The sequence below is a fragment of the Arvicola amphibius genome, chromosome 11, assembly GCF_903992535.2.
Source record: "Arvicola amphibius chromosome 11, mArvAmp1.2, whole genome shotgun sequence".
Taxonomy (NCBI): Eukaryota; Metazoa; Chordata; class Mammalia; order Rodentia; family Cricetidae; genus Arvicola; species Arvicola amphibius.
The window spans coordinates 100,426,365-100,448,596 of NC_052057.2; the positions used below are offsets into that span (position 1 = coordinate 100,426,365).

The 22,232-nt window shown below is 37.8% G+C and overlaps 1 protein-coding gene across 1 annotated transcript in view; it reads right to left on the reverse strand.

Annotated features, from left to right (window-relative positions):
• The window catches only part of Erp44 (endoplasmic reticulum protein 44), an 86,954-nt gene that overhangs the window by 12,294 nt on the left and 52,428 nt on the right, over window positions 1-22,232 (reverse strand). Inside the window, exons 5-10 of the mRNA XM_038348418.2 lie at window positions 15,779-15,963; window positions 14,122-14,237; window positions 7,694-7,751; window positions 4,189-4,305; window positions 2,090-2,201; window positions 663-804 (exon numbers count right to left, since the gene is read on the reverse strand). Coding sequence (XP_038204346.1) covers window positions 663-804; window positions 2,090-2,201; window positions 4,189-4,305; window positions 7,694-7,751; window positions 14,122-14,237; window positions 15,779-15,963 — 730 coding nt within the window. The remainder of the gene's footprint in view (window positions 1-662; window positions 805-2,089; window positions 2,202-4,188; window positions 4,306-7,693; window positions 7,752-14,121; window positions 14,238-15,778; window positions 15,964-22,232) is intronic.

Consider the following 22,232-nt stretch of genomic DNA (forward strand, 5'->3'; position numbering starts at 1 on the left):
CACACCACTGGCAGTGGGACCAGGATCTGACTCTAATGCATGAACTGACCTTGAAGAGCACATTCTCTATGGAGAGAAAGCTTGCTTGGCCTAGGTTCATGGGTGGGGGTGGGAGAGAAGGACCTTGGTACTGCCTCAACAAGGGGCTGGGACAGTGTTAGCTGACTTCCCAGGAGAGGCCTAACTTCTCTGAGGAGCGGATGGGAGGTGAGGAATGGAAGGAGAGGAGAGAGGGGAAACTGGGATTGGCATGTAAAAAAATTTAAAAAAAAATTTAAAAAGGGAATTCCTGGTTGTAGAAAAATTCTGAGTTGTACAAACATAATCTTAATGCTCTTACAAAACGCAATCATGAGCAAACAAACATTACCAGCAATGCCTCAGCCTGACCTAGACCTTGATGTGCCAAAGACTGACCTCAGAGTAAAGCTAATTTCTCCCAGTATACAATCTTTCTTTCAGAGGTTAGCTCCCAGTCACCTAACACTTGTCACTCTCTAGTCACTGGTGCCACCCCACAATGAAGCACTCTAACTTCTTACATCCACCCGAGTATTACTGTCACAATACACAGTCATGGAAAATAATCGAGCAATTGTTTCATATTCAACTTTGTGGGATGTATCAGTAATTTTAAAAAAAAAATAAAAGGAGATACTTACAATACATCTTTAAAGTCTCCGAAAACATACATATGTCTGAAACTGTCAATAGCTATGACAGGGCAATCTGCTGGAGTTTTCTGGATATGCAGAAGAGGATGTCTAAATTTGTCACAATCTGCATGTAAGAAATTTATTGTACCTTTGGAAAAAAAAACAGAATTTTGAGAACTACATTAGAATTTTAGGTATATTTTCTGATTATGAACTCTCAAAACAGCATAATAACAGTATCAACATTCTTGAAATTAATATAGACCAGGAAACTAAAACCTAAACAGAATATTTAAAAGAAGCAGAATTTTTTTTTAGTTTTCAGGGAAGAGTATAATCTTATTAAAAATTGTAAGAAAACTCAAATTTGAACGCTATTGTGAATTTTTTATTTCTTCAATTGACAGTTATCTACTGTGCAGATTACCTAGATTCCGACAGCAAGTCCCCGAGTCTAACACACACAGGTTCCCTTGGGACCATCTTCATGCTCCTTGTGGCCTAACTGGCTACTTTTTTAAAATTTAATTCAAATCTAGAATATTTAGTAAATGACTAAAATAGGCAAATCTTTACCATGCCATCAGTTACATTGTTTGATCTTTTATCCTCAGTACAGAGAAGAAGCTGTTTAATACTCCCAACTTCTGCTAAAATACCGTGGAGAAACGCAGACAACGGCTCAACTTTCATACAGAAATTAATGTGGATCACAGTATGTTGTCTCTTAGCAATGTCTCTGCAAATGTCTTTGGAAATTTATCAGAGAAACACTAAGGTACCGAGAAAAGGTTCCCCAAACAATACTGCTCACCTAGAACCCACTTTTCATGCCACTTGAAACAGTCATGGTACAGAAAACAAAAGCAAATACACACAGAAAACACTGCTTCATATCATTACTTCACTGCTTCCTTGCCCTTATATCTAAACCTACACGTTCAAGTAACTTGTTAAACTTTTAGCCTAAGTGTATAGATGGAAGTTTCTATCCTTCCTGGTCCCACAGCTGTTTAGTCCCAAGGAAACAGAGTCTTTTATTACTTATAAACTATTTGACCTATTAGCTTAGGCTTTTTACTAACTAGCCCTTACAACTTAAATTAACCCATAATTCTTATCTATGTTTAGCCACATGGCTTGGTACCTTTTATCAGTGAGGTACTCTCATTTTGCTTCCTCTGCATCTGGGTAGCGACTATAGCCTAAGCCTTTCCTCTTCCCAGAATTCTCCTAGTCTGGTTGCCCTGCCTATATTTCCTGCCTGGCTACTGGTTAATCATTGTTTTATTAAACCTATACAAGTGACAAATCTTTACAGGGTACAAGAGTATTATCCCATTGCATAAGTGTGTTTAGGCCAAATATGTAACAGGCACAGGAAGAGAAAGATAATGAGAAAAAGATGAAAATAAACACCTTAATCAGTCTACCTTTTTCACTTATTAATTGCCGGGCTACTTCATTCTGGAATATTTCTAAACTTTCTGTATCCTCTTTCATATGGAAGAGTATGAGAAAAGGCAGTCCTTCTTCTGTCAATTCCTGTGAAAAGAAGCTTTTGATGAAAATCAGTGGCCTCTCTATGCAGATTGGCTGTTTGCAAAGTAGAACAAGTGTGGACTCAATCCGTGTTAACAGTTGCAAGTAATCAGGAAAAAGGGTCTAATGATGTGAAAAACAATGAGACTTAACAAAGAACAAAACCAACCATTTGTTTCTTAGGCATGAGCACTGAGGATACACACATGCCTTGCTCTGTTAGACACAGATTAACCTGGAAGGTCCTTGGCCAACTGTTAGCCCAGTGATTCTCAACCTGTGGATAGCAGCCCTCACAGGGGTCATCTATCAAGATATTTATATTATGGTTTATAATAGTAGCAAAATTATAGTTTTGAAGTAGCAATGAAACAGTTTTATGGTTGGGGTCACCACAGCATCTGGAAGGCCGAGAACCACTTGTTAGCCAGTACTGTGTATGACTACCAAGACAGCCTCTTGAGGTAAGTTAGGGTGAGCAAAGAAAAAACTATAATCAGTTCTTAATCCAGGAGTGAGATGAACATTAATTAGAACTGCCAGTCTTCACATTGAAAACACAGTATGCCAGCAATAAATAAATTTGAATCATAAATCCATGCTTATTCTGAAGTGTATTATAAAAACATTCCAGTATGTGAGACCTAGGTGAAAAGTGTTTTAAGGACAGAAGATAAAGCTCCATATTACATCCTGTTCATCCAACAGACAGTTTTAGCAACATTATTACCAAACAGCTCCCCTACATGTATCCTTCAATATGCACACATGCAATGCACCTTGAAAATGACAAAGTGCTATTAACTTATATTCCTGTTATTTAAGAGCATAAGAAGCACGAAACAGTAGATTTGAGTCATCTAATCTAAACAAATGACATATTCCTATTTTCATGAAAAGCCCAGAAAGGTCCTCCTCATGTAGCCATCTCCATTAGCTGTCCTGTTGAGGGTCACATTTAGAAAGCACCTCAGCATGAAGCACACATATCGTTTATCTTTCATAATGATTTTTTTAAATCCCTGAGTACTATCACATGACACAAAAGGTTTCCTTTTGATTCCTATCTCACATTTAAACTTGTTTCACTTGTATATATAGATAAACAATTAAGCTTATCATATTATCTCTTCTTTTAATTAATAGGTCACTTTCATCCACAAAAATCTACCATTTTAAGTGGACAATCTGCTGTAATAGTCACAAGGTTCTGCAAAACTCCCTCCAGAACACACTCGTCGCTCTAAAGATAACCTTATACTTACAAACTCTCGCTCTCCATCTTCCCACACCCCCATTTTCTGGCATTATATTCACCTTTTGGTAATTTGATTTTTCTTCTTCATCTCTTTTCTCTTGGATTACATCTTTTGATAACCCTCACTTACTGACCCTCCTCCCCACGCTTCTCTCTCTGTACCTTTCTGCACTAGCTTGTACTTTCCCCTAGTGCAACAGATTCCATCATCAGCTCATAGGACACCTTAGTTCTGTGCACAAACCCAGCTCAATCCTTTGAGCTAAGGCAATAAAGAAAGGTAAGCACACTGACCACACACAGGTCTAGAGAACCAAGAAACAACCAGACGTCCATCCACCAGGTGGACTACTGCAGTCTATTCTGCCCTCTTTCTCAACGTTAGGAACAGGAACAAAATGAAAAAGATTTCAGAATCACTATTCAATTGGTTTTTGCATTCTTGTAGAACAGACAGGAACTAGAAAAACCTTTAATGGTAAAGGACTGCCCACAGTAACTTAGACATCTTTACCCAACTGTGGGCGTCCATTTTCAAGATTATTACCAACTCCTGCTATGACTAGAAATGCAAGGATTCTAGAATAGCGAGGGTGTGAGCAGGTGAAAATGCTGTGAAGACAGCTGTGCCCAATGTTTGATTCTTACAGCGGGCAACTGCTAAACAGCATGGGTACAGAGGCAGTGAGTTCTCTCCACAATGGAACTAAATCACCCCCACTGAGTCCATACCTCTCCATTTTCAAATGTTATTTCTCGGACAAGAGGGACACATTTGTCTTGAATCCAGTTGTAAGTTACATCAAAATTTGTCATAGATCCCAAGTACACCATGTCTGGCACAGAACGCTGTTATAAAAACAGAAATAAAATTAGATTACTATAATCTTTGCAGGCAAAAACACATTTTAAAATCCATCTACTAACCCAGAAACATCAAATATGAATTTCTAAGAAAGAAAATAATAGTTTTGTTCTTTTTAACAAAGGACAAATCTGTGGTAATTAGGAACTTAGTAATCTAACTTGTGATATAAAAGATTTAAGACAATTATTTATCATCAGTTTACCAAAGTCAGGCAGTTTTATAAAGAAAATTACCCAAATGAATTAATGAAGCTATTCCTTTAATAGAAAATGTTGTTGGAAACTCTGGACAGGCAAACACACTTTGAAAAAGAAATGGTGGGCATTCTAAGGCAAGTACATCTCTAGTAGGAATTATCTGTGACTGTTTCCACTGAAAATCAGAGCATAGAAAGTACATAAAATGATGTAAAAACTAACATTTAGGGGGCTGGAGAGATGGCTTAGCGGTTAAGAGCACTGGCTGTTCTTCCAGAGGACCCGAGTTCAATTCCTAACACCCACATGGCAGCTCACAATCATCTGTAACTCCAGTTCTAGGGGAATCTGACACCTTCACACCAATGCACATAAAATAAGGTTATAAATAATTTAAAACAAAAACAAAAAACTAACGTTTAGTTCAGTAAGCTTATTGTGTCCAGCACTGTTACAGGTACTTGGTGATGAGTCACTTACTTCTTCAACTTCTCACATGACATGTTCTATCACCTCCACCACTTACTTTTATTAATGACAAAATTCAAAGCACTCAGAAGCTAAGAAACACTCCTAGCACAATACAGCCAGAAGAAGGCACAGCGTAGGCCAGAGGCCAAGTTCACCTACTGCCCACATTACACTAAAGACACTACTGAGCTCTGATGAGTTAAAGATGGTGATATCGAGTAACTACTAGTAGAGAAACAAACTTAAGAAAGCACAGGCAGGGGCCCAGCCATCCAGCTGTGCATACAGCTTCTGTGTGTCCTCTAAAAGTTCACACGCTGGAAACTTGGTCTATGTGGGTAATTCAAGAAGCAGTAGAACTTTTAACAAAGTGGTGGAGGTGGCGAGCAATTAAGTCATCAAGGTATCTCCTCCACAGGGATTAATGTAGGTTTGCAGGATTAACTTGTCATAAAAAGAGCAAATTTGGTTTTGGCTGATCTTGGTTTCCTATCTCACCATGCAGCCCAATTTGTAGGTTTTCTTCTTTCTACACCTTCAACATGCTTTGACAGTTAAAGGGAGCCTTAAGGATACCAAACAGAGGAACAACCAAGTCTTGGACTCTGACCTTCACAAATATGAGCAAAAGCAGCCTATTTTCTTCTCAAGCACCCACCTCAGACACCATGTTATAATAATAGAAAATGGATTAAAACACTATTTGAATTAAGAATTGAAAACGAGCTACAAAAGTAATGATAAATTATTTCTCTACATAAAAGTTAATTTTAGTGTCAAAACATTATAAACACATTAAAATAAAAACTGTGACCTTTGCCAGGTGTGATGACACATGCTTTTTTTTTTTTAATCTCAGAACTTGGAGGCTGAAGCAGGCGGACCTCTGTCAGTTGAGGCCAGCCTGGTGTATGTATATAGTGAGTTCTAGGACGGCCAGAGCTATATAACAGAGAGACCCTATCTCAAAACACACACACACACACACACACACACACACACACACACACACACAAAACTATGACCTGAAAAAATATCTTTGGGATATGAAACATTCATGGTAACAGGCCTTCACATCAACTTGAAATAATAGTACTGGAAATTTTGCTCCTTAGTTGTTTCTACCATTATTCAGGTACAATCAACTATTTCAATGTTTAAACACATTAAAAAAGAAACTTAGTCAGAATAATTAAACTGCTATTCTGTTAAATAGACATAGTATTAAACTGCCGCTTAACAACTCATCATTTGCCAGGCGATGGTGGCGCACGCCTTTAATCCCAGCACTCGGGAGGCAGAAGCAGGCAGATCTCTGTGAGTTCGAGACCAGGCTGGTCTACAGAGCTAGTTCCAGGACAGGCCCCAAAGCCACAGAGAAACCCTGTCTCGAAAAACCAAAAAAAAAAAAAAAAAAAAAAAACCAAAAAAAAAAAAAACAAAAAAAAAACAAAAAACTCATCATTTTACACCCACAGATTAATTCATTTCTCAACTCTTGGCAGAGAAAGTTCTGTTTTGCAATAGATGGTGATTAACACAGAGATCCACAACAGGTCAAAGTGCAGAAAATAAGAGACTACGGAATGCTCAGCCCTAAACAGAACATATACACTATACTCTTCCTCCCAAGGCTCAGAGGTCACTGCAGAAGAGGGGCAGGCAGAGTGTAAGAAGCAGAGGGGCTAAGGACTACAAGAAAAAGTGTCTCTGAACACAGCAGGACAGCCGCACTCATCAGCTCCCAGCAGCTGAGAAAGCAGGCATGTAAGCCCAAACCAGACCAAATCCTGCATGAAGACGGGAGCTGCACATACAATCCCATCCCTGTCAGTTGAGTTATTGGCAACTAACAGCTACAGGGAGAAGCACAGCTAGCTCTTTCCAAGACTGTAGTCCCTGGAAGTCAATTAGTCTCTGGTAGAAGGTCACACACCTAAGAATATTTAAGTTCTACAAGTTGGTCTTGATGGAAAAAAAAAAAAAAGGAAGGGGGTGTAGATCTGGAAAAAGTTGGTGGGGGGAATGAATATGACATATTGTATGAAATTCTCCTAAAGAATAATACACACACACACACACACACACACACACACACACACACACACTTTTTGTTTTTTTAAAAAAAGAAGGGAAAACAACTCGGCAAAGTTTAAAACAACCTAAATGCTTTTATTATTAAAAAGCTAATCTATTTCCCAGCAGGTCTGGAGTTTGGCAGGTGCAATGCAAATGAGTGACAAACATGGGCTGCTCAGCATTTTAATATTTGGCTCCCAGAAAGAATACGAGAGAGAGAGGGAGAAAAGAACTGGAGCCAGGAAGATTCCAATGTCACTGCAGGTCTGTGACTCCAGGCTTCTGTGGCCCAACTTTCACTCTGAAACAAGGGTTACTAGACCATAACACTTCAAAATTACATCACTTAGACATGGCAGTGTGCTTTTAATTCCTACTATTCTGGAAGTTGAGGCAGGAGGGTGTCAAGTTCAAGTCAAGTCCAAGCACCTTAGTGAGAAACTGTCTAAAAATAAAAAGGGCCAGGCTGTAGCACACAATACACAAGCCTTGGGCTCAATGCCTAGAACTTAAAAAGTTAAAAATCAATCTATGATTCTACTAGCACTTAAAACAAAGCTATTGCTTATACTATATATGTATTAACTATGGTGTCTTAAGCACACATGAAACAAAAACTTACCCCTGGTGGTTTGTAGATTAAATTGTCTCCACTGTACCTTTCTGGTTTTGAAACATCTCTGATAGAAGGAAAAAATAAATGTTTTAAAGATGACACTTGAAACAATGTACTTTAATAAAACAGAATTTACTAATCATTACAATGTATGAATTATAAAACCATAAGATAAAGACTTGTTAATTACCTGTCCCATTCACTAGACTATGTAACACTAAGACAAACATACATTAAAGGCAAACTAATATGAGGCAGACTTTCTTTTTGTTTTTGTTTTGCTATAGTTTTGGAGCCTGTCTTGGAACTAGCTCTTGTAGATCAAGCTGGCCTAGAACTCACAAGAGATCTCCCTGCCTCTGCCTCCAGAGTGCTAGGATTAAAGGCGTGCACCACCACCACCCAGTTTTGAGGCAGACTTCTTAAAACAAGATTACAGTCAGCTGCTTTGGCGTTAGGATTTTACAAATCTGGATTGACAGGATCAGCATGATAGCCATTTTAACTCTAAACTGATTTCCACCTATAGATAAAGACATTAATTTGTTCACAGGGATTAATAAAAATACATTAACTTTCTAATTCTTACTTTTTATATTTGGCAATTCTAAAAAATAATGAATCAACTAACCAGTTTCATAAAAACACAGTTTTAGAAAGTGGCATGTTTGTGTACTTGGACATTGTCATTTCCTGGGCCTAATAGAGTATTTAGCATATAAATATTAGGTCTTGTATAACAATTATTTACCCAGGACAATAAATATTTGGTAAGAGAATTCTACAGAAAAGCCTCTGAGAAAAAAGAAAAGTACCTTTTTCTTCATCTACGTAATTTGTGAATTAAGCATACATCAGTACATCTTCAGTCTGACTACACAGTCCAGAAAAAGAAGGCAAGGTGCTAACCTAGACTGGGTGACAGTAGCGGAGTAATGAAGGGCTCTGGTGGGGACTGAGACCCAGCAGCTATGAAGAGCAAAATGTGGCATTTTACTGGGAGAAGGGGAGAGAGGGCAATACTGAGAAAGGAGAAAAGGAAGAGGGATAAGTAACACTAAAGATGTCTGAAAGACCATAGAAAAACATTATTTTATGTTTACTCAAGAATACATACACTTTTATATATACATATACATAAATGTGTGCATGTGTATATGTATGTGCATTCAAATGAAATTGCACCACTTGGTGTGATGCTTCCAAGAGCCATCCATAACTATCTAACAGAAACTCCAGTGTCAGGCCTGGAGAACCTTCCTCTTAGTTACTGGTAGGAGGAGTTGAAGAGACTTCCTAAGTAATACAGACTACTGACACTACCCTTGGATGCACCTTAGAACTTGAAGGGAGGACCCTGTTGCTGAAGACACTAAAACTCCAGACACAGGACTCTGGAGGAAACTATCTGAAACTGACCTGAAAGCCTCCTCCCTGAGAACTAGCTCTCAGACTATCCGCAGCAGCCACAGAACACAGCAGTCCTAACCAGCTAGAAAGCCTAAACCAGGCAATGATGAGAATGGCAAGACATTCCCATGGGTGTAATGGTGGCACCTACTAGGGCAACCCAAAGGTGTGTAATTGGAGTTAAGGCCTGCTCAGAATGAGGGTATCTATGCCTTGTACTGAAAATCTAACCAGCTGTCCACAGGTGAGGTCAGGGAACCTAGAGCAGAGCCTACTACTTCTATTTTCCTAGACTATGTATGTCTATATGAATATGCATTTGTATATATAAAATAATTAAAGAAAAAGAGGCCATAAATTTGAGAGGGAGTAGAGGGACAAGAGCTTGAGTTGGAAGGAGAAGAAGGAGGGGTAGAAATATAAATACAGTAGTCAAGTATGACACTGTAAAAAGAAATTAAAGTTAAGCTGGGCGGTGGTGGCGCACGCCTTTAATCCCAGAACTCGGGAGGCAGAGGCAGGCGGATCTCTGTGAGTTCGAGACCAGCCTGGTCTACAAGAGCTAGTTCCAGGACAGGCTCCAAAGCTACAGAGAAACCCTGTCTCGAAAAACCAAAACAAACAAACAAGCAAAAAAAAAAATTGAAGTTAAATGATAAGTGAGTTAAAGAAGAAATCAAGTGAAATCAAAATATTCCTGCAACGAACTTAAAATGAAAGCACAATACAATCAAGTGTCTGGGGCATATTAAGAACAGTTCTAAGAGGGACATTTACATCCCTAAGCACTTACATTAAAAAAAAATCAGAGCATACAAATAAATGACTTAGTGATGCAATTCAAAAATTTGGAAAAACAAGAACAAACCAAACTTTAACCCAGAAGACAGTAAAAGAAATAATAAAAAATTCAAAGAAACAGAAACTAATAAAAATACAAAGAATCAATTACTCTGATAGCTGGTTCTCCAAGGTGATAAACAAGATCTACAGATTCTTGGCCCACTTAACATAAAGAAAGAAATCAATTAATTACCCAAATTAACAAAATAAAAAACAAGCAGGGAACATTATAATACACATCACAGAAATACAAAATACTGTAAGGGAATTCTTTAAAAAAAAAAAAAAACACTTCACTCCACTAAGTTGGAAAATATGAAAGAAATAGATGAATTTCTTGATTTACCCAAAATACTAAAGCTAAATCAAGAAGAGATCAAGAACCTAAACAGACACATGACAAACATGTTAATTGAAACTGTAATAAAAAAAAAAAACTTTCCAACTATAAAGTCCAGGTCCTGATGGGTTCACAACAGACATCTATCAGGCTTTTAAAGAAGAACTACATCCAACCCTTCCCAAAACTCTGAAAAAAAAAAAAATACAAACAGGAGAACTCCAATCCTTAGAAACCAGTATTAATCTAATACCCAAACTAGGCAAAGATACAAGAAACAAAACCAAACTACAGACTGTTATCCCTGATGAACAGAGATGTAAAATTCTCAATAAATACCACCAAACTGAATACAAATGCATATCAAGAAGCTTATCCACAATGATTAAAATGTCTTATCCTGGAAATGCAGAGTTGGTTCAATATCTGTAGTAGTAAGTATAATAAATCATATAAATGGACTTAAAGACAAAATCACATGAGCACCTTAACAGATACAGGAAAGAAAAATCTTGACAGAATACATGTTTCCTTGATAAAAGTCCTAGAAAGAACAGGACTATAGGAAACATACCTTGACATAATAAAAGCTTTATGTGACAAACCTACAGCCAATATTATCCTAAATGAAGAAAAACTAGATTTTACTCCAAAATTAGGAGTAAGACAGAGTTGCCCACTATCCCAACTATTCCTTTGCATTATAGTGCTGTAAAGAGTAGTTGGATCAATTGGACACGAAAAATTAAATTAAGCCGGGTGGTGGTGGCACACGTCTTTAATCCCAGCACAAGGAAGGCAGAGGCAGAGGTAGGGGAATCTTTGTGAGTTCAGGGCCAACCTGGTCTACAGGATGAGTTCCAGAACAGGCTCCAAAAAGTTACACAGAAAAACCCTGCCTTGAAAAAACAGGAGAAAAAAAAAAGGAGTTAAATGAAAACTTAAAGAAAAGGAAGATGGTATAATATTATCCATAAGAGATCCCAAAGCTTCCACCAAAAATCTTCTAGAAATAATCAATAATTTTTTATAAAAAGTGGCAGGGTTCAAAAATCAGCAGCTTTTCTTGTTTTTAATCAGTACTTTTCTACACACTATCAACAAACACCGATAAAGAGCTCATGGGCACACTTTCAATTTATAGCAGCATCCAAGATAAAATATCTTAGAATAAACCCAAGCAAGGAGGTAAAATATTTGTACAATGAAAACTTCAAGTCCCCGAAGAGATTGAGAAAGACATCTTGTTTGTGGATTGGTAGAATCAGTATAGTGAAAATTGCCATCCTACCAAAAGGAATGTAGAGATTCAATGCAATGAAGCCCCAGTCAAAATATCCACAACATTCTTCACAGAAATAAGGAAAAAAAAATCTTAAATTCACATGGAATCAGAAAAGACTCTGGATAGCCAAAACAACCCTCAGCAAAACAAAGAAACAAACAAACAAACAAAATCTGGGAGGGTTTGCTATTCCACATCTGAAGATATATTCTAGAGCCATGAAAAGACTAAAAGAACAGTATGGTATTAGCATGAAACAGACATGAAATCAATGGAACAAAATAGAAGGCCCAAATATCTACAACCATCTGATATCTGACAAAGAGATGACATCTTCAACAAATGGTTCTGTGAAAATTCGACGTCCACATTCAGAAGAAATAGACCCACACCTACAACCCTGCACAGACATCAGATCCAAATGTATCTAAAACCTGAAACACTGAAACTGCAAAGATACGCAGTGCTCGATGAGATATGGGTAAAGAAAAGGACTTTCTAAGACTGATTTCTTTATTTTATGTACGTGAGTGCTCTATCTGAATGTACAACTTTATGCCAGAAGTGGGCATCCGAACCCACTAATTTGCTGGGAATTGATCTCAGGACCTCTGGAAAAGCAGCCAATGCTCTTAACTGCCAAGCCATCTCTCCAAGCCAAGAAAAGGGCTTTCTAGACAGAACACTATTAATCAAGGATTCAAGACTAACGATTGATAACTGGAACCTTGTAAAATGAAAAACCTTCTGTATACCTAAGGAAACAATCAACTGAGTGAAAAAGAAACCTACAGAATGAGAATCTTTGTCAGTTACACATCTCAAAGAAAATTAATAACCAGCACATAAAAAAACCTCAAAAAACAAAGTCAAGAAAACAAATGACCCAATTTAAAATATGGATTAGGTTTCTAGAGAGTTTTCAACAGAAGGAATAAAAACAGCTAAGAAATATCTCGAAAAGTGTTCATCATCCTTAGCAATGAGGGCATTGCAAATTAAAACAGCTCGAAGACTGCATTACATCCCACTCAGAACGGCTAAAATAAACAAATCAACTGACAACAAATGTTGGCATGGTTTTGGAAAAAGAGGAACCCTCATTCACTGCTGGTGGGGATGCAAATTAGTGCAATCATTCTGGAAACTAAAATTCTAAAACTACTTCCAGATACAAGAGCAGCAAGTGCGAAGGCTTGGAGGCAGAAGCTAACCTAAGCTCAGAGTGTCTGGAGGCGAGCAACGTGACCAGACAGCAGTGATGTGAAAGCCCAGGCTGGAGGTGCCCCTTGCCCGTGCTGTACAGTGTTCTTTAGAAACACTGATAATGTTCACAGCGAAACACCAATAAAACCCACAATAGCATGAAAGCAAGGACTGGAGCAGAAGTCATCAACTGGAGAAGGCACCACAGCAGCTACTGCAACCAGACTAACACAACTGTTGAAAGCCCCAAATAAAAGACGTCACACTGTACAAAAGCCAAAGGTGGCTGAGATAACCAAGAAGAGAGGGTCAAGGACAGAACTTCCAATAATTACATTCAGGGACTGAAAAAGAACAAAAAGGAGAAAAAGGAACTGTGAGGGGCAAACCAGGGGGATTCAATGTCAAGTGTTGACAAGAAAAGGGGGTGGAGGGTGATGTCTCAGTCTTCAGAGAATTTGAGGGGATGAAACTGAAGAAAATCCACTAGGTTAGCCAAACAAGGAGTCATTTTGTAACAAATCAGGGACGAGCTTCATTAGAAGGATGGAGATGTAAGCCAGCTTCCAAGAAGCTAAAGGTTTTTATTAGGAAGACCTTGAGAAAGTCAAGGTAACAAAGCATAAACTAACCTTTACAAAAGCAGAAATGAAAGAGAGATGGCATTATAGCAAAGAGATGACAGCGGTGAGTCAGAAAAGAGAAACATGATTTTGGAAAAAGAAGTCAGTTTCTATAAGGGATCAGAGTGAAACCATGAAGAAGCAGGGAGAGCTGATGGACCCAAGTCCCAGGGAGAAGCTACAAGGCCAGTTTACAAGAGTGAAGAGACCAGTCTTAGAAAGGTGGACTGTAGGGCTGGGCGACAGACAGAACACACATGCTTAGCATGCACAGGCCCTGGTTTCTGATCCCCTGCAGAGGGAAGTGTGTAGGAGGTAGGGGTGCTACTTTCACACAAGAAACAAAGGACAGTGGTAAAGATATGGAGATAAAGGAAGATAACAAAACCCACGCTTCTTAACTAGAAAGAGAACATGCTTGGTCAGGTGAGCAGTCATGGGTTAGCAGTTTATCTGGCTTAAGGGTCAGTGAATCGAAATCAGAGCATGAAAGAACTTGTTGTTAACTAGGCCACTCTTATGTTTTTACCTACATTTTGAAACATAGAACAAAACACAACACAACCAAAAAGAAACCTTTTAAGGTCCTTAGAGGATTGGCCATATGTATCACTGGTCAGTGACTTTAAAAGGATTGAGGTCATCTTTAGAATATAACCAAATACAACAAGAACTGAATGTGATAGCCAAGCTCACCTCCTAGTAGGCTGCTGGTTAATATACTTACCCAAAAGCAGAGAGGAAGGCACAGTCATCATGCAAAATACTTGCTACTCTTTCAAAAACTCTGTAATTATCTGAATCCTTCTGCTCAAAGTATCCAATGATATTTCTCTTACTGCGCTGTAAAATAAAGTATCTAATTATTTTCTGACATACATGGTTCTAGGAGCATGCTACTTCATTTACACTTTATCGTGGAACTCAGCTCTGATTGTAATTCAGTTATCTGCAACTGAAGAATAACTATGAATGCAGTGAGAACATCTAATGCCTATTCCAAAACTATCAACAATTATGTTGGCTTGAAAATAGTATTTACTACAATAATATGTAACTATAAATTTATTAAAACTGCATCAATTCAGACTCCTCCATGGGTCCCTAATATGCCTCCACATGGTATGTATACGCTAACTGCATAAGACGCTGTCCACTCTCTATACTGGCCAGTTTTCAGGGCTTTGTGCTTGCAGCCAAAACATTAAGGTGCAGTGATATTTCATTTGTATTTTAATAAATAAAGCGTGCCTTAAGTTCAGAGAGTAAAACAGTTGCACTGCTCAGCCTTACAGACCAGGCAGTGGTGACACACACCTTTAATCCCAGTAGCCACACTAGTTCTCCATAGAAGCCGGGCAGTAGTGGTGCACGCCTTTAATCCCAGCACTTAGAGAGGAATATAAGAAGGGAGGAGACAGCTCTCAGACAGTCTCATTCTGAGATTCTGGAGGCAGGATCGCCATTTCAGACTGAGGTAGAGGTAAGAGACAGTGGCTGGGTGTTTTGCTTTTCTGACCTTCAGGCTGAACCCCAATTTCTGTCTTTGGGTTTTTATTAATTGTGGTACATTAAGGTATAGCAGATTGTTTTGTCCAAGACAAAAAAAAAAAAAAAAAAAAAAAAAAAGAATTTGCTGTTTGATCTAAAATGGCAAGCTCCCCAAGCAGTAGTCCCTTCCTGTAAAGGCAACACACCACCTGCATCAGCAGCATCCATCATGGCTCTTTGCATGCTCGCACAGGACGCAGGAGCTGGGAGACAGCAATAACAGAAAGGCTCACAGCTCACAAGGCCTGCTGTGATGTGAGTAACAACGTACTTCATCTCTGGCCCAGGAGTCATATTCCTCTGACAACAACCACAAAATGGTAGCTAGCTAATTTATTAACATGTCACCTGATAGTGACTGGAATAAAAACTAAACACTATAGTATTTTGCTTTTGATGTTTGTGTGTGTGCATGGTGTGTTTATTTAATTTAGAAAGACAGAGTTGGCTAAGTTTATCAAAAGGGATTATTTTAGAGGACGCTAAGTCATAACAAAGCTGAAGAGTGATTAAAGTAGATGCTTTGCAGGTGTCAACCACGGGAAAGAGGCAAACTGTGGTGTGCATGCTTGACTTAAATGTTCATAATTCAGGCATCTCTTTGTACTACATTAATTCAATTAGTGAAGCTTTACGGTATGTTACACATTTATCTGGAAGTTCAGCAACCATTAGCATTTCCCTTGAGAATTAGTCCCAGACAAACTCTTTCCAGTATGCAAACTGTCAAATGTGCTGCAGTAAACGGTAAGAGAACATGCAGAGTCTGCGTTCATATTATCTCTGTGTTATCACACAGGCAATGTACGTTCATCCACCGTCAGTTAACTTACATCAAGAGTGGTGACTTCATCTATACTTTGAATCTCGTGAATTGGGTTACTTTTCTGTTGCCTGATGTAGTCTGCGAGCGCTTTCACTGATCGCTGGCCCCTGTATTCTCTCTTCATCATCATTCCATTACGAAATAATTTGAGCGTTGGGTATTTGTTTATCCTGTACCTCTGGGCTATATCAGCTAAAAGAATGCATGAAAGGAAGTTAGTTACCACTCAGTCAAGGTGAGCATATTAGTCTAACAATCAGAAACATTACAATTATTTAGTGACAACTTTATTAATGAAATAGAAAAGAAAATACTCAGTCATGACTTTATACTGGTTATCACTGGCTGGCCTTAAATTTTGAATCTACTACTTATGGTGTGCATGAACCTTAAGAGCTCATAAACTGTGATGCCCTCACTTTGCATCTGTTACGGTAAGGATAATTTCTATTATAAAGTTGTTATGTGAATCAAGTGAGACAATGCAAACACATTGTATAGTAAGTATGGCAGATGGATATTGAATTAAAAACTAGCAATAACAATTATGCCTTCATAGCATATAAGCTAGGAGGAGGGTAAAAAGCAGGAAGTAAATTGAATTATATATCCCAAGGCCTTTGAAGTGCTCAGGAAGAAGCAGCAGTACTTACAATATTTGCTAAGTTACGGCTGCCTTGTATTCTCTCCAGGACAAGCATTTAGAGAATACTAAAGGATTATTAGAGGTTAAGGTTGGAGCATGGGTTCTCAAAAGAGATGGTTGATAAAAGCCTGTATGTATATAATTTAGATCACATAATAGTTGGGTAAAATCCATGGAGGATTTATAAATAGGAAATTACAATTCATTAACAAAGCTCTTTACATCTGAATTATTAACACAATGTATACATATTTAATAAAGCCAATAACCTGCCTAGTTTAGGAGCTGCTCACTTCAAAGTACATTAGCTACAAGCTCTTCTCCAGTGGCAAACTACAATTAGAAGGTATGTTTTGGAGCCCTACTGAGCAAGGAATGAATGAGATTATACTGGAATAAAAACGGCACCACAACAAATACAAGTTTTAAAGACAGAAAATGTGGTTTAGTCATAAGAAAAATGATCTTCCTATTAAAAACACATACCTCTCCACTACACTACACATAATATATGAAAAATGAACTTTTGCAGTGATATATAAATATAATGGTGCTTTTAAAACTGTATCAAACAGTTCCTCTGAGCAATGAAGTTGGTCTAGAGAATTGAAAATATCTTTTTTAAAGTTATGATTTTCCCAAGCATCTCCTAGAGAATCATTTGATTTAATAAAGGATGGGTGACCATAATATGAAGTATCAGGCTGTTACAAAAAGGAATGAAAAACAATTGCATATTTCTAAAGAGAAATACTCAGGATGCATGTAAAGTGAAAAAAAAGCCAAATGTGAAAGCAGAAGGAACGTGGGGGAGAAATATAAATGTATTATGTGTGTATAAACACACACATATGCCCCTGCTTATTCACTTGTCCCTCTTTAACCTCCAAAGGAGAAAAAAGAAAAGAGATCACCAGTGGGAGAAAATGAGAGACCCTTTGGAAAAAATTTAGATTTTATTTTTACACTTTGATTTTACACTTCTGACTTTGAATCAACGCAAATATTTAACATGAATATAAAATGTTTTAAACATTAATACCAGTACTGTTGTTTTGAAATTTAAAAGAATTTTGGTAAAGCATTTGATATCAGTAAGGTCACTAAGAATCAAGAGTTTCAGCCTAAGAGAGTAAAGTATAAAACTGACAAACACTTCATGCTATTGGCCTGAACAAGAGTTTTGTTGGATAAGACTTCAAAAGTATAGGCAACAAGAGCAAAACTAGACAAATGGGATTATCTAGAACTAAAAAGCTTTATACAGCAAAGGAAATAGTCTTTTAGAGTACAGAGACAATCTATTAACTGGAAAATAATATATACAGTAACACTAAACAGAGTCGGCATTTATACAAAATTCAAACTAGTATACTGTAAAACTAAAAATTACTCAATTTAAAAATGGGTAAAAGATCTAAATAGATAGTTCACAAAAGCAGATATTTGAAGGTGTATGGGAAGAAAAGTCAACATCATCACCCGTCAGGGAAATTTAACTCAAAACCACAAGGAGAGGCTGAGACACAGCCCTGCGGTAGAGCACCTGTCTAGTCTAGCATGGCTCCAGCAACACACAGGAAAGTACACAGACATCACCCACTCCAATTAGACTAACTCTTAAAACGACAAAAGATAGTAAATGTTGGTGAGAAGGTGGAACAGTGGAACATTTGCATTACTTTAGGGGAGAATGTAAAAGAGCTGAAAGAGTCATTATGGACAACAGTGTAGAAGTTCCTCAGAAAATTCAAAAGAGAATATGACATGAAGGACCCATCAGTTCTGCTGTTGGGGTATATATCCAAAGGTACAGTCAGAATGTTGACAAAGGATCACACTCCCATGTTTGCAAAAGCACTGGTTACAACATTCAAAACAGAGAACCACCTAAATGCCTATGACAGTCACTGGTGAACGAAAAGTGGGGGGAGGGAAAGAGTGAGAGAGGGAGGGAGGGAGGGAGGGAGGAAGGGAGGAAGGGTGGAAGAAGCAAGGGAAACAGATTGCTAGACTGATGTAGGATGTCCTTCTGTCCTTCTGTATATGTGTTGCTTTTACTGGTCAATGAATAAAGCTGTTTTGGCCAATGGCTTAGCAGAGTAAAACCAGGCAGGAAATCTAAGCAGAGATATATAGAGAGAGTAGGCAGAGTCAAGGAGACACCATGTAGCTGCTGAAGGAGGACACGCTGGAACCTTACCGGTAGGCCACAGCCTTGTGGCAATACACAGATGAACAGAAATGGATTAATTTAAGATGAAAGATGTAGGGGTAGAAATATGCAGGCCCATATTCATTCCTACATTGTCTGGCGGTCAGAGAATTCTGAGCTACCTACAAGGTGCATTTTGCACCTGTCACACAGAAGGTGGTTACCTGGCTTTTTAATAGTAAAACAACCTAACACCAACCTAACAAGTGGTCAGGTGTAGTGATGAGGCGAGCAGGCCTGCTTTTCGTCCTGCCTGGCTCCCGCACGGCTAGCTTATGCCCTGAAATAACAACACACAAACTGTATTCATTTAAACACTGCCTGGCCCATTAGTTTCTGCCTCTTATTTTCTAACTCTCACATCTTGAATAACCCATATTTAGTAATCTGTGTAGCACCAGGGGTGGCTTACCGGGAAGATTCTAGCCTGCATCCATCTCGGAGAGGAGAGTCATGGCGACTGCTTGAGGCATCTGACTAACTCCCCTCTTCCCAGCATTCTGTTCTGTCTACTCCACCTATCTAAATCCTGCCCTATCAAAAAGCCAAGGCAGTTTCTTTATTAACCAATGAGAGTCCTCCATCAGTCAGGATAAGCTAATGTTTTCTGCTCCTTCTATTGTAAATTAAGAGGTCACCTGGAGCAGACACAGCAGTTTAAGACTCATGTGATCAGAGAACAATACAGATGCTCAGTAAAGACAGATCCAGACAAAAAAGACCTCTAAACAAGTTACAGTGTGTTTAAAAATATACAAAGGCTTGAGAGAGAAAAGAGAAAGGTAATAGTCATAGAAAAAATTAGTTTCAAAATAACAGAATCTTTAAAGAAAAAAGTAAAATAAAAAATAAAAAAATAAATCACATAGAGAAGGAAAAGACACAGGGAGTCTGGATCCTGTCATTGTGTTGTCTTAAATGTTTTGATTACTGATGAATGAGCAAAAGCTGCTAAAACATTGGATTACGGAGGTTGCTGGATTAAACCAACCTATATACTTAAAAATGTCTTATTCGAAATGTAAGTCAAAAAGTGTATTATGGTGGGGAAGATGGTATGCTTTTATTTCCACAGGAAATCAGAGACTGTAGATTCATTCCAGGTTGATATGAATCAGCTGTGAACTAAGAAAACCCCCTGAAAATCCTGGCTACAGACATAAAGAAATAAACTTACAAAAACTACAAAATGCATGATGTATATTTTACCTGTTCAAACATAAAACAAAAATTTATCTTTGGCTAACTTGTGTACATCACAGTCTATATTTTATTAATGCAGATATATATTTATGTTACTTTTAAAAGTTTATGTATTTTCAGAGCAAGGGAACCAAACACTAACGAAAACAAATGGTCCAGGTGATCCAGCATCTCAAAAGGCTTCTTTTACAGCTTTCTTAATCCTGCATCCTGAATAGTTTCAAGGATGCTGGCTGAGATGGTTCAACCTCACAAACTACTCCAGGGTAGACTTAACCATTATCCTAAATTTTCTCAAGATTCCCCCAAAGATACCAGCACCTCCAAATAACAGGAAGCAGTTTAGAGAAAACAACACCCACATTCCCAAAAGATTGATTATGGATGTTTGCTATTATTTAAAGGGGTTGGTTACAAGTTGTTAACAACTATTAATCTCAAAATATTTTATATTGGTATGGATTCTGGTTCACTGATATAAATTCTAAGTTATTTTTACTATATTATTTGTATGTTTCTACTCTTGTTTGGGGTATTGTGCTTATGCAGCTCACTTAATGTAATGTATAATTAAGAACTACAGGTTAATAGTCATTTATAATCAAACTTGTAGTCATCTTAGGTATGTTTTCAAGGTTAAGCGGATATATTTAGATATATTTAGATGGTTTTCAAACACTTCAAAGACCTACAGAATATGGCATTGAAAGGTATTTAATAACCTACAGCATTTTATGACAGTAAGACACATCTGCTCCTGATAGCACCAACTTACTTCAAAAAAAAGATAATGTGTATCAAAGAACCTCCTGAAGGATTTTGCTTTCTTTATGATACAATCTAGACGGTTGGGCAAAAGACTGCTCTTGCCTCAATTGCTGACAGTGTACTGTCAAAACTGAACCAGCAGGATGCAAAAGAAAGTGACTGCTATGTGTTGCCACAATAAAGTAGAACCGTCCTTCAAAATTTCCTGCTTCTAAAAAATGTCAGTTAGATACACTAGGCCTATAGGCCAAAGCTAGATATCCCAATATCCCAATGTTGCAGAAGAGCTCTGGGTGACTGTCCAAGCAGTAAGCTGTGCCTGTCATTCGGTAACATTACAGCCTTCTGAGGTCTTTGATGGAGTTAAAGATACAGTTATGATAAAAGGTTAATTAGGTATAAAATTTTAGACTCACAAAGATAAGACAGATAATTTCTTTAAATTTACCAATTACAAATGGACTGGATATTGTAACTGTAATTCTTACTTGATAACGGTTTTTGTTGAATATAATTTTACTACGTTAAAGTTAAAACCTTCCTTTTTAGTTGGACAAAAAGGGAAATGTTGTAGAATAATCCTTTTTGTACACTGTGAAGACATGTTGCTCTCATTGTTAATAAAGAGCTCATGGACAATAGCTAGGCAGGATTTTTGGAGAGAGAAGATTCTGGGAGGAGCAAGGGTAGAGTCAAAGCAGGAGATGAACATCCTGTACTGAGTTAAGGAGTAGAACATAAACAGAAATATGGGTTAATCTAAATTGTAAGAGCTAGTTAGTAACAAACCCAACCTATTGGCCAAACATTTATACTTAATAATAAGTCTCTGTGTAGTTATTTGGGAGTGGGCTGGTCGGACTGAGCTTACCAGTGACCCTGACAAAAAAATTCCACCTACAACAGTCTCAGGCTGCCTTCAAATTTGCTATGTAGCCCAGGTTAGCCTTGAACTTAAGATCCTGCTCATTATACTGAGCAAAACCATGAACTAGAAGATACTTGTAACATACACAAGAAGCAAATTATAGCACTTATAAAAGAATGCATTCAACATAAAGTAAACTAGCTGAGTGGTGGTGGCGCACGCCTTTAATCACAGCACTAGGGAGGTAGAGGCAGGAGAATCTCTGTGAGTTTGAGGCCAGCCTGGTTTACTGAGAGAGTTCCAAGATAGCCAAGGCTATATAGAGAAGCCTTGCCTTGAAAAACCAAAAATAAATAAACAAACAAAATTTTGAGGGACACGAACTAAAGATATTATTCAATTTATGAAACAAAAATGAGTCAATAAATATAAAAGCATACTCAGTTGTAATCATGAAGTTATTGATTAATCTACTGAATGAAATTTTATTCACCACATTGGCAAATAGCAAGCAATCAAATAAAACCCCTCAAAATTTAAACTCAAAATATCAAGCCCTACACATATCTTAACATGTACAACTTAAGTATATATGCAATGTTAATAAGGATAAATTAGGTGAGTGTCTAAGCTTCCAGCAAGGTGTCAACTTATCTTTCCTCTTCTTTCATTCCCCACAAAGGATGTCGCAAAAAGGACATGTGACAGGTCTAAAATGAAATGACTAATCTAATAAGAAGCATTGATATTTTTATTTGCAA